Source organism: Andrographis paniculata, unplaced genomic scaffold (assembly GCF_009805555.1).
Source record: "Andrographis paniculata isolate CXL003 unplaced genomic scaffold, ASM980555v1 Contig21END, whole genome shotgun sequence".
NCBI lineage: Eukaryota > Viridiplantae > Streptophyta > Magnoliopsida > Lamiales > Acanthaceae > Andrographis > Andrographis paniculata.
In genome coordinates, this window is record NW_026137502.1 from 3,612,080 (window position 1) to 3,626,011 (window position 13,932).

Sequence of the window (13,932 nt, forward strand, 5' to 3'; positions counted from 1 at the left end):
CAGTTGAATCACAGTGCATCTTCTAAAGCATAAATATCATTAGTACAATGGAATGAAAAACCAGATCACAAGGGAGATAAAAACATCAACTCATTTCATAATCATAACATGGCTTCATATTGGGGGCATTTACAATTCACAAACCTTGGCATAACATTGTATTTAGACATTTCATCTTCCCCTGCTGTGAAGCACATGAGCAAAATGACATCCATAGTGAGTATTTATGCTGGAAATTACTTTCAATGAAGAACATTGGAAACAAGCCACAATTAATTGAATAAAATAAGATTCATAAGACACATCAAGGGTATGCAACACACGGAATGGCATCTGTGCCGCCATGTTTAGCTACACCATGATGGGAGAGATGAGATGTAATTACAACCATCATCAGAAAAGCAAGGTATCTGTAATGCACGCACGATATTCTTACACTGATGGACACTATAAAACAGCGGTCCTAAGAGGAAGCCACGAAATTACTAGCAATTATTACAAAGGAGTTGTAAATATGGCGACAACAGGCAACACTGCAGTCAAGTATATATGGGAGAAAATAAACTAACGAGAAATGAAAGGTGGCGGCAGGAATCAATAAAGCCGTGTCTGATAGACGTAAAACCCCCCGCTGAGTCCTAAGCATCAGCAAAATATCATGAAACGCCAAGGTTGTGATTCACGACTCGTAATCTTGTCACAGAAAGGATCCTACACAGAAGCGTTGTTTCACGTTCAGAGCGATTTATTGACCATCTTCAATTTCGTAAAAACCTATATGACCACACTTTAATGGCCAAACGCGGATAGATAACAATCATCACCTGTTGAACCATAATCTCATCGTTTCCCACGATGCCCGCCCCCTGACCTTGCACCAGGATATCGAGCAAACTGGAGCCTTAAGTTGGAAGAATCGCGGTCGTGCTCATCAAATTTATAACCTGCAAGATTCAGCTTGACGTTTATGCTTCCGACTGGCGTTGCTTTGAATCAAGAGGATTAGTTCGATGTCCCCACCCTCATTTCACTATTGTTTCTTGTTAAACTGGACGCTCGCGCAATCAAAACAAAAAGTGCATCGAGTATATCGTATAGAAAGAATGTATCTTTTCATAAAGGATTAGTTAGAAGTAACATTTGATAGACGGAGTAGGCACACCGCAGAGTAAAAAACGAGGCAATGTAAAGTTCATAATTTATGCAGCTCTTAATTACATTTTATATTTTACATCATTTAATCCTCAAACAGAGATGTCACTAAAAATTTTAAGATTGAACGACAATCAGATGATGTTTGAGCAAATATGAATGCTTTATGCAACATAGTTAAATAATTTTGATAAACAATCATCAATTAGTAAAAAGAGTATGTTTCTTCAAGCTTATTCTAAAGGCAGAGGCAGAGGCATAGCAATATTAAAATTGCATCAATAACGCGTGAATAGTGAATCACCGAGAAATGAAAGGCTGATTATCGAAAGTTGTCTGGTAAACAAACATTGATGTACTAACACTGTTGAGTTGAGACGAAAATATACAAAAACTGCAACGGATCGTTATTGGTTTGATGTTCGATTTAGGTAATAAGCCAACCAAATTTGCATCAACAGGTCCACCAAACCATTCTAACTCCAAGAATCTTGAAGACTTGAACACTGTGTTCCAATAAATAATCTTCTCGAGAACCAAACGAGGAAAACACCACGAGGCATATGCATAGTCAAAAGGTAGTTGTGTCGAAATAATCATATGAAATGAATGAAACTACCATAGTAAGAATAAACTTCATATAGATTGTGAAAATAGGTGTTCGGTGTTCAGGCTCACTCAGAAGGCAGTAGAGTCATAATCGAACACAAAGGTGGAGGCATCAATGGCATTCCTCTTACAAAAGAACCAGAAAATTAAGGAAGATATTATAAACCAAACAGGCCCTAAGTTTATGGTGCTTAGTAGCTGACCGTCCTCATTATTTTATCAATAGCGGTCCTTACTTGAGGTCACATGAATTATACAATAAATAGAACAAATTAATCAAGATACTTTTACTCTCCTTTAAAAATTAAACTTCACAACAGTTAGACCTGCAACTCCTAATAAATTAGAAACATACTCAAAAATATTATGCCACTGGGCAACATCTAGAGAAGAAACATTTGATATTTCTATTTTTCCCACCAAGCTCTTAAGAACATTAGGCTGAAAAGAGTTCATGGTTCAACCAACATTGTAGTCAATAGAATCACGCGAAGAATTGATGGGACAACCTTCAATGCATTGCAGACCCTAAGCCAAGTCATGGAAAAAGAGGCAGCAGCCTATTTCCCAGAAAAATTGCAAAACAAGGGCCAGTGGAGGTCAGAAATAAGTCGGCTAGGATCAGGCATTTCAAGAATGTAATGGAAGAAGGGTGATGAATCATGAAACAACGTCAGCCCAAACATAAGTATTAAATGGGTAAATAGGCACCCATGCCCAATAGTTTTTAAGGGTAAGAAGAGAAACTCTTAGACCAGATGAAGTTTATTCAATCATAAGATATGAAGAACCTTTTTGTTCTTGGAGATGTCTTGAACACTCGTGTAACAGAAAAATGAAAACGGGGACAATTTTACATTTTACACATTCACAGGACAATAACACTCCTAACCATCTTAAGGAAACAAAGAAGACTAACCCAATGTGCATCTCAGTCACAGCATATAAATATCTAAAGTAAAAATGTGCATTACCCTGCAAAGCATCCATTGCTGTGGCTGCATGCGCTGGACTTTGAAAATCAACAAAGCAAAGCACCAATGGATCACCCCCAGGCTGCAAAAGTTGATTTCAAAGTTCAAACAGTATTCATTTGATTAAAAACAACCATCAAATCATATGGCATTAAACCAAACAAGTGCTTACATGTCTTGATTCTTTAGTCACAAGCCTTACTTCCTTGTAGCCCACAAAAGGACGAAATATATCTGCACACTTAAGTTAAAGAACAAAACCAGTATAGAACAATGCAAGAACTTAGTGACCAAGGGCACAGCTGGTGAAGGGTATGTAACAGAGATAGTTTAGAGACACGAGCCTCCATCTTCTATACTATGAATTTAGCTTTACTAAGCACCCTTGTGGTGCATGCTTTGAGCATCTAATATTGGTAGTTAAATAATCATAACTTGAAAATTGTTTTTATTAGTTATTACTACATAAAATTCGTTCACATTGTTACAGGACTAACTATAACACACAATCCTGTTCTGATCTTTGATATGATGCACACTTTCCATGCATCAAGCATCATGGCTCTAAGGTCTTTTCACCATGGCATGCCATATGCCATCAGCAACTATGTGAAAGAAAAAATTATAAAACCTAAAGGATACGAGAAACTTCCCTGCGAGTGCAGTTTGCAGGCAAGCCTTCCACAAATAGTGTGCTGCTGGCATCAGGAGGCAGTGGACGTTCAGGAGGGAGTGATCTTTCAGGCTTTCGTTCCACTGCAACAGGCAGAGTTTTTACATCCAATACTGCTTCTGATGCTCCCATTGCCATGCCACGGGGATCATCAACTTGAAGATGTCGAGGAGGTCCACTGCTCAATGATCTTCCTGAATCGTTACCAAATGCTGACATTTGCTGGCACATAGAACCACAAAGTTTTAAGATCCATATAAAACGCAACAACAAAAATGGAGAAACTCAAATTCAAAATAAAAAGAAGACAAATTCTTACAGCGCTGCGTAAGTAGCGATCATATGATGCGTTGATGGAGTCAGTATCCCTGACCACTCGTGTTCCTGCCCTATCATTGTCATGAGGATAGTAGCTCGACAAGTCATGACTACCGGGCATCTCTGTAAATTTAAAAAAAAAATCAATAAGCAAACCATAATTAGAGGTTCAGTAGATGTTACTTGCGCATTCAAAAACCTCAACAACCCAACTAAGGCAGTGTTAAATGTACATAACTCTCCAACAGCACCACGAAAATATGATCTACGTGATTAATCATAGGAACAGACTTACCAAGACAGGAACCCTAGAGGCTGAAATCAATCAATTCGATTTGCCGACATCTCCAAGATAAATACTCAATCAACTTAATCACAAACGTTATTCTACACAAAAACAAATTATTAAAATTCCTGTCTCTACCATACGGCGCCCGTGTCATAAAACCCTCGATTTCCCAAGGTTCGTACAAAAAGGGGAAACTCGATTAAACTATCGAACCCTCGCCCCTCTAACCACAACCCAAATACAGAAAATAATTAGAATCACACTAACCCCATAACAGATACATAATTAATCAGACAATTACCCAAGTCGGAGCGGGGTCGCTTCACGGTGTGTGAATGAAGAGTCGTCGGCTGCGGCTGTGGCTGCTGCTGCTGCCGACCATCCCCATACCTCCAGTAAGCATCCGCCATTCTTATCCTTGAATTTACGGGGAGACGAGCAAGATCAAAATTAAGAGCTTCTGCCGATGGCGATGGCTTTAGGTATTCGGATTCTCCTTCCTGGTTTGCCTTCCCTGCGCTATGGAAAAATACTCTCGCAGAGGTAGCACGAGAAGCTTGAGCATACTGGGCTCTATAATGGGTCTAATCTAGACCAGATTTATTGGGCCTCAAGAGTGTTGTATTGGGCCGTTAAAACTAAAAATAATTATTATTGTTTTATTAGCCCGTCCCAAAATGTTTTTACAATTTTAATATTTTCAAATAATTCCATCTTGTTTTCAGAATATTCTAAACCACCCCAACACCACTAAATTATCTTTAAAAAATTTGTATTTAATATATGTTTAATATAAAAGGAATATCACACATCATAATTAAAGAAAATGAAAGTATAGTCTAATAATAAATACTTTAATAAAAAATTTGATTTTCATCCTCACTTAAGCACTCGTGAAACTTTACAATGTCACTTATCTTCAAATTACTTTATGACAAAGACGCTTAACTCTACTCTATATTTTTTTCAATAACGCTATCGAAAAAAAATGTGCACATTGTTAACCTAAGTAGTTTGTTCAATCCATTTTAATCTATATTTAAGCTCGGATAGCCTAGTACCGGCTCATCCACGAGAGTTGGCCTAGTACCGGCCCAATTCTGAAGATATTACAACAGTTGTAGGCAGTGCAACAACCCCTTGAACTCACGGTCAATCTACTCTCCAAAATCTATCTCGTAGTTAAATCATTTCAGTTCAAATCATCCACTCTCGATATGCTGCAGACCTTGTGTTCATCCGGCCAAGTTAGCATAGTGCTGATTTGATCGAATAATCTACCAACATATTTTATAATATAATGTGTTATAAAATAACATATGTTGAATTATAATATGATATATATTTCTATTATAAATATATTGAAATATATATATATATATATATAAATATATGTTGTATCATATGCTTATTCGGCCAAATGACATGACTTATCCATGTCCAATATCCACAACAAAATTATATTAACAAGATAACACTGTCTTCTGTGTCTATCACGGAATGGAAAATAGATATAGATGATGCTGGCCCGGCCCAATAAGAAGGCTCCTCTCTCACCCCATATTTTCTTATTTAAGTTGGGCTGTCTACTGTTTATTTGGTAACAATAATATTTCAACCACCATTAAGTAAAGCTTTTATTATTATTATTATTATTATTATTATTATTATTATTATTATTATTATTATTAAATATTAAGGTTGAGGAAATGATAAAGCTCAAAGAAATCATTGTTAATTAGCGCATATATATAATTAATTAATTAATTAAAAAGACATGAAGACTTAGAAGGAGTGGGCAAATAAAATATACTTATACAATAATAATATAATGCTATAAGTGTTTTATTTGGTAGCAGTTGTTGCGCACGCTTGCCAGATACATACATAGATACATACATATAATGGCCTCTGGAGACTGGACCCCACTCTCACTATATTCTCTCCCTATATATATTATAGAGAGAGAGAAAAAGCGCATGTGATTTGTGCAAAAGACATGAATCTTGGTCGGTTGGCTAAAATTATTATTTGCTAAATATATGCAATTCCGTGTCCTTGCTGTGTAATATTCCCCTCCCACCACTTAGCATTGTCCACGTTGTCGTTTATGTCCGTCCCACGTTCTATATTATTTTTGTTTTTTAAAATAATTATACACTTTAATCTTATTTTCAAATTTTTAATTTATTTTTTTTTAATTTTAATTAAACTAATTAGTTATCTTAATCTTAATTATTTATATTATAAAATAATTATTTTCGCTAATACATTTTTAATTATCTACTAATTACACCCCTCCTAAAATACCGTGTCTACAGTATAGCAGACACGGTATGTGGGACGGAGGGAGTAACATATACGTATGTTTATAGCGGTGTTGCGGTGCTGGCATCACACACACATACAGTGACGGAACCAGCTTTGTGGCTCCGGGGCAAAAATGTTATGTTCATTTGTTTTATTTTTTTACTATTTATTTCTAGTTTCAACTTATTTCAAGTTTAATTTTATTTGAACGGTTGTTTCTGTGTGTATAAAAAATAATATAAGAATTTTCTCGTCACCTTTTTTTTTTTTTTTATGACGTGGGAGAACCCGTACTGGGTAAACCCCCGGCCGAACCTAATACCCTGCAAATTAGGTCCGACGAAAAAATCACACTAGGCGAACCATGTATGACAAGTGAACCTTACAATATCAAGTCCAACCTCTACACCACCGGGTCATCCCTTACGGGACCAATTTTTATTAACACTATAATATGGTTGTGAAGAAGAAAAAAATGAACGAAAATAATATTTAAGATAAAATATTTTATTTTTTATATAATATATTTATAGATTAAAATATTATATATTATTATAAATTAAAATAATAATATGGAGGTTTACGTACAATATTAATCTCAAATTAGAGGGCAAATTTGATTATTAAATAAAAAATTAGAAAAAATTACACTTAAAAAAAATTTAGAAAAGTTTTTCATATTTTTATTTTTGTATATTGATTTTTTAATATTAATTATTATATTAAAATATAATACAAATAAAGAAAAATGATAAAAATATTTTTATTAATGTCTTATAATACTAATATAATGATATTTATAAAAGAAAAAAAAACATGCAAATATAAAAATATTTTTTACATTAAAAACAATAATTCCAAGTATAAATGAAAAATTTAATGAACGGAAAATATTATTTAAGTTGGATCGATGATTAATTTAATTTAATTAATGGGCTGGACCGGGCTTGAATTTTGCAGAAGAGTAGGTATGAATATACTACTATATAATAGACTACTACTTACTACTGGAGATTTTCCAACCAACATTATTATTATTATTGTTATTATTATTTCAAACTAGTCCCATAAAGGATGATCGGATGGTATAAGATAAACAAACCTGTAACTATGATATTATGAGTTACACATAATTTACTTAGTGTGACACATAAATAAATCAGTATAACTAGACATCAATATATTAGAACAAGTATATATTCATATAACATTCAATATTATTATTATTTTTTATGACATGAGAATCCGTAACTCCCCTAATCGAATTTAATATCCTGTAAACTAGGCCCGACAAGCAAGTCATACTAGATGAACCATATGTGACAGGTGACCTGAGGAAGTTTAATATTATCACACAATATATATATATATATATATATTTAATTAAAATCCCATATTCTCCATTAGGGTGGTGCTGCATAGAGACTTGGAGGGTCTGTAGCCCTTGAATGATAATGATAAAGGTTATTATTATTATTAGATAAAATTGCACAAAATCTATGTATAATTTTATAAAAAGGAGTCAAATTTTTTATAATTTTGAAATAATGTCTGATTTCTTTATATTTATAAACTGTCTTTAAATTCTCTTGACCTTTCTTATTTAATTTAATTGTATTTGACTTGCATCAATCCAAACAAATTTCAGAATTTTTATTTTTAAATTCTTAAAATGCGGCGCTAATTTTTTAAGTCAAATTTGGGTTAAATATACAATTTAAAATTTAAAAATAAAAATAAATAAAATTGCTATAGAAGAAACATATGTGGACATGACAGAACCGGACAAGACCGGACCGGACCGGACCGGACCATGCATATCATGTTTACATGCATACATATATATATATATACACACACATAACAAACAAATGTAAAGTAAAACCTTCATATATATTGATCATCATTAATGAATTATATTTCAGAAAAAAAATAAAGGGGAGAGAGAGAGAAAATTTAAACTAAAACATCATGTCAAGTAATGATCAGCTTCATTAACACAAATCACAAATAGGCAAATACTCTCCCATCCATTAAAATTACGATATTAAAAAAAATAATATTTTATTGAAAAAATAAAAAGTAATTGATGTATAATTGAAAATTTAGTTAGAAATTAAAGTAAAAAAAAAAAATGTAATAAAAACAAGTTTTATTTGTTGTAAAAAAATGTTGAATAAAAAAATAATAATTAAATATGACTTGTCATTTTTCTAAATTAGTAATGTAATAAATTTAACGGATTGATTAAAAAAAGTGAGAATAAATTTGATGGACGGGGTATCATACATATATATATATATCATTAATGCATACTTATAATACGTACATGTACATGGATGATTCCACCAATTTATACTTATGGCCGTGAGGTCATAGATTTAAATTTCGACGTCTTCAGGTCTACATGTGACACATAATTCGTCTAGTGTGACTTGCTTTGTTGAGTTTAATTTGTAGAATATTAGATTCGTCAGGGATTTAATTACCGCAGATTCTCACATTAAAAAAAAAAAAAAATTGTAAGAAAGGTTTACATATTTATAAATGTACACATGTATTAATTCAATTAACCAAAAACCCAATGGCAAGAATGAGTTTTGAATGAATGAAACAAAAATATGTGTTCAGATCATTAAAGCAAAGAATTAACTACACGTGCAATTAATTCTTATATGTTTCTTTCAGAAACCTAAAAGAGCCAACAGAATTAATATGCACGTAAATTCAATACCCACACATATAAATTCAATGCACACGCATATATAGACATTTCTGACAAAATAATAATAATAATAATAATAATAATAATAATAATAAAATTGTCGATACAGTGAGGTAATTAATTAATAATTAATTAAAAGGGGGTTTGTTCACCAGGTGGATCCACCAGCCTGCAGAATTCCATTAATCCAATTATACCCATGATTTGATGATGAATCTCCTCCCCTTGTTCCCTCCAATTCATCTCCTCGAGCTCCTGCGTGATCATCATCAATGGGGGAAATTAGGGTTCCTGCTGCAGACTGGCCGATTGTCTGGTCATCCTGTCCACCCAATTGCAAATTGCCATACCAGTACTTCTGATCATGAATCCCACCATCCAGTGAAAAGCACAAGCTCGATTTACCATCACTCGTCAATTCTGGCAGAAAACCTGATGAAGATACTACTGTGCTGCTCGATTTGGAAACATGATGATGATGAGCCAAATTGGGAATCAGAGAGCTCATCATTATTCCTCCTGAGCTCATAATTGGGAGATCTGAAGAATTGGAGCAATTGAAATTAGGGTTTTCCTGCATACCCAGGTAGTTTCTGACTTCAAGGCCGAATGATGGAGCAACGAATTGATCAGATCCCCGATTGTAGAGAATCGATTGATGATTAAACCCTAAGCTCAGATCGTCTCCCTCGTGGATCTTAGGGTTTATTGGGGATGATATTTTTGGCGTGCTCAGATTAGGGATAGCTAATTTCTTCGACGCAGACAAGATAGACGACGACGACGAAGTTGTTGTTGATGATGATGACGATGATGAAGAAGAAGGGCGTCTGTTCTTCCTCGAGCCGCCGCCGACGGGAACGTTCCTCAAAGTGCCGCCGTTGGTCCAATACCTCCGGCAACCTTTGCAGAAGTATCTGGGCTGAGAGAGGCTGTAATTGTTGTAATAACAGAATTTGGTGTTGGTGGAATTGCACCTTGGGCAATTCAAAGCTTGCTCCTTTTCTGGCCTCGGTTTCTTCTCTGTTGGTCGGTTGGGGGTGGGGGTGGGGTTGGGGTTTTCTACTGACCTCACACCGCCATTAAGGACCTTGAAATAAAATATTAATTCGAAGAAATTAATGATATATATATGTCAGAAAGAATTAAGCCAGGCAAAGATCAGAAATGACTTATTACTATTATGCAGTTAAAAGAATCAGAAAGCAATCGATATCGAACAAGCAAGAAAAGAACACAAGAAGAAACTGGAATTATGGTGTAAAAAGATATATATATATATATGTACGTATATTTATATATGGGGTCTGATCGATCCAAGCAATCTCTTTTATCTTTTTCAGATGTTGGGAAAGGGAAAAAGGTGAGAAGGGGGTCAGCAGTATACTGCTTTTTACACATGAAAGCATGAGCAGACATGGCAATAAATTCAAAGCAAAAGACAGTAGGGGTGGGGGGGGGGGGTGGGTACTGGGGGGATATCTCATCTTCTGTAAAGCTATATATATATTAACGTTAGCTTTAATTAAAGACGATGATCAGATGAGATGGGATTTGAGATGGAGCTACAGCCAAAAGAGATAGAGAAAAGGTAATTAAGATCAATCAACAAGAAAATTCCAAAAACCCTAGAAAGAAAATTAAGGGGGGAGGGGAGGGGAGGGGGGGTTTAATTACCTGTGACCACTGAAGAGGAGTAGTGTCCATTGCAGAAAAGGAAGACGATCGATGATGAAAGAGATCTGAAATTAATATCGATGATGATGAGGTAGAGAGAGAAAAGGCAGTGTTCCTGTAAGAAAAGGAGATGGGGGAGAGAGAGAGAGAGAGAGAGAGAGAGAGAGAGAGAGAGAGAGAGAGAGAGAGAGAGAGAGAGAGAGAGAGAGAGAGAGAGAGAGAGAGATGGAAATTTAGAGAGAGAGAGTGGATGATCGCAATAGGTGGTCTGGTATTAAAGCAAGAAAGCAACTTGAGGAAGTTTTGTTTGGCGCTTCCATATGTTGTCTTGCTGCTGCCATTTGTGCCCCTCCCGCTGCTAGTGGGGGAAAAAGCACCCCACCCCCACCCCCCACCCACACAGAGCGAGCTAGTAGGCTAGGGTTGGGGGGATTGGCATCTGTCCACTTGTGAATATTTTGTTACATATTGCAAGTTACAGATCATCATAATCATAATATGCATATTATACAAGCTGGATATATATATATATGTGTTCTTCAAAGTGGTGTTAATGATCATGATCAGTTTGATCACATTTTTGGCTGCCATTTTGTAATCTTTTTATCACCTCCACTCCATCTTAGGGTTTGTTTAGTCCATGTTTGTGAACATTTAAAATTAAATTTAACTCCCTCCATGTAAATTATGTAGGTTTGATTGGATATGAATGTTTCTTGATAAATTTGGAAAGTTTTTGGTTTTGATGTGATATTCAAATAATGTATAATGAAATGTTTTGTAAAAAATAAATATTTTTTTTCTTCGAAAAACGCAAATAATAGAAACCTCAACTTTGAAGGCAAAATTAAAGAAACAAACCCTTAATATATTAATACTAAGGAGGAATAGGTAAAAAAATAAAGTTGAGGTATTATAGAAAATTAATTAAAAAATAGTCAGATAAATAAAAAAAAAAAAAGTGATAAATTATTTATAATTTGTTAAAGCAAATGAAATAAAATTACGGTAGAGATAAAATAGTTTATTATATTTGTTTGGGGGATTGGATTTTAAATACATTATTCATTCTATTTTTTCTCTCCAAAAACATCGAATCAAACACATATTTTTTTTATTTTTTTATATTATACTAAAAATTAATTTTACATTTAAAACATCACATCAACACCTATTTATATCTCATCATATAACTATTCAAATTCAAAATTTTTACTATTCAATTCCAGCTCAAAATCCAAACCTCCAAACAAACAATGAATTTTGCATAAGTTTAACGGATGACAAAATGAATAATAGTGATATAATTTTGGCCGGAATAATAAAATTTTGGAGGCATTTGATCTAATAATGTAAATGATCCTCTATCAAACTTTATGCTTATATATTATTCATTTCAATTTGTGGTCTTGTGTACAAAATCAAAATGTGTCAAAAGTCTGAATTTATAATTTTACGACTACAACTTCACCTTCACACAAATAGACGACTATATAATAACAATTTTGTCACTATCATTATATCATACATTCATTATTAAACTCATTTTCTAATTATCACATTTTTTTCAAAATACCACACATTATTTTTTCTTTTGTATTAAAATGTTATTATGTTTTAGTTTTTCATTCCCATTCATGCAAGTATAATTTAGTGGATGAAGAAAAAAAACAAACAACAAACATGCGTTTAATTTGATAGTGTCGATAAATAAAGAAATTAAAAATATTAAATGATGAACCATATTTACAAACATACAAACCCCCGATGCCTCAGGTCACCTGCCACACATGGTTCGCCTAGTGTAATTTTCTAATTGGGCCTGGTTTGCAGGGTATTAGGTTGGGCCGGGCTGGAGGTTTACCCAGTGTGCATTTTCGGGTAGCGGCTGCGGGTTCCCATGTCATTAAAAAATAAATAAATAAATAAACAAACAAAAAGCTTTACTATTTTCCGTTTTACTTTTTTTCAACAACCCAATATTTTATGTATATATATATATATTAGATATTATTTATTTTAATTCACAAGGAGAATACATTATTAGCCATCAAAATTTGCCACAAAAAGTACAAAGATGTGGAAAAACTATATGTATATTTTCATTAACTATATATAGATCATTTTAAACTATTAATTTAGAAATTTCTACATTTATCTTGTAAAATTCTTTTTCTGCTATCGTGCACCTATACATAAGTATACATATACAAATATTTCACATAATATAATTATGTTATCGGTATCACATATTACAGATATAGATATTGAAAAATTGTGGGTTAAATTAGAAATTTTTAGAAGTAAAAGTAATTAAATTGACCAAAAATTGAATAAATAAATATTGGTGAGCATGTGTTTAATTCGTTTGTGTTTGTAATCCTTTAGACATTCAATTTATCAAAAGTTTCATCCTACTTTATTAATTCACTCTTATATTTTCCACTGTACTCATATTTAATATAATAAATTAATACTCCATTCGCCCACCTCTAAATGTGACATCTATTTTTTGTCTCATTGTGATTAATATTAAAAATATCAATATATTTGTATAATTTTTTGTACAAATATCCTATTAATATTATAAGACACTAATGAAATTATTTTTACAATTTTTTCTTAATTTATACTATATTTTGATATAATAATTAATATTTAAAGATCAATACGCAAAAATTTGTGTCCATTTTATAATTTCAATACTAAATTTATTTACAAAAAATTAGTTTATTCCAAAAAATTTTAGATATATCATTTTCTCTTTCTATCCGAATTCAATTTAAGCCTATATAGTCAGGTTTAGATATTGAATTAATCAAATCAGTATAGTATTAATTTGATCTAAACGAGAGCCTAGGCCTAGCAATTTTGATTTATCTAAAAATTGAAGTAAATTAATAGTCTTCAATAATCAATACATGCCATTATGTAGTGTATAAATTTTTTTCCAATTTATTCATTTATTTATTTTTAATTAACCCTAAAAATATATTGTTGTGGCACAAAATATTATCTCATGATACTAACAATGAACACAAAGTAATAGATCTATAGTTGAGGCAAGCTTAGGGACATTACTACAAAATACGATTCCATTGTGCAAGAATCAAGATTACTAATAGATTATTTATTAATTTTTTTTTTAGAAAAAGGAATCAAGATTAGTAAGTAACACTCCAACCAACATTATACAATCCAAATA

The 13,932-nt window shown here is 32.9% G+C and overlaps 2 protein-coding genes across 2 annotated transcripts; both read right to left on the minus strand.

Annotated features, from left to right (window-relative positions):
• Positions 1-255: 255 nt before the first annotated feature.
• LOC127244724 (nuclear speckle RNA-binding protein A-like) lies at positions 256-4,560 on the minus strand. The gene is made up of 7 exons (XM_051265204.1): positions 4,317-4,560; positions 3,728-3,849; positions 3,378-3,630; positions 2,908-2,969; positions 2,736-2,817; positions 825-944; positions 256-711 (listed from the first exon to the last, which is right to left on the minus strand). The coding sequence occupies exons 1-6, from the start codon at positions 4,423-4,425 to the stop codon at positions 841-843; spliced, it is 732 nt and encodes a 243-aa protein (XP_051121161.1). The 5' UTR covers positions 4,426-4,560; the 3' UTR covers positions 256-711; positions 825-840.
• Positions 4,561-9,115: 4,555 nt separating this feature from the next.
• Positions 9,116-10,897, minus strand: LOC127245084 (dof zinc finger protein DOF1.8-like). Its single transcript, XM_051265728.1, has 2 exons — positions 10,728-10,897; positions 9,116-10,140 (listed from the first exon to the last, which is right to left on the minus strand). Exons 1-2 carry the CDS (start codon positions 10,755-10,757, stop codon positions 9,199-9,201), a joined length of 972 nt encoding a protein of 323 aa, XP_051121685.1. The 5' UTR covers positions 10,758-10,897; the 3' UTR covers positions 9,116-9,198.
• Between the last annotated feature and the right edge of the window lie 3,035 nt (positions 10,898-13,932).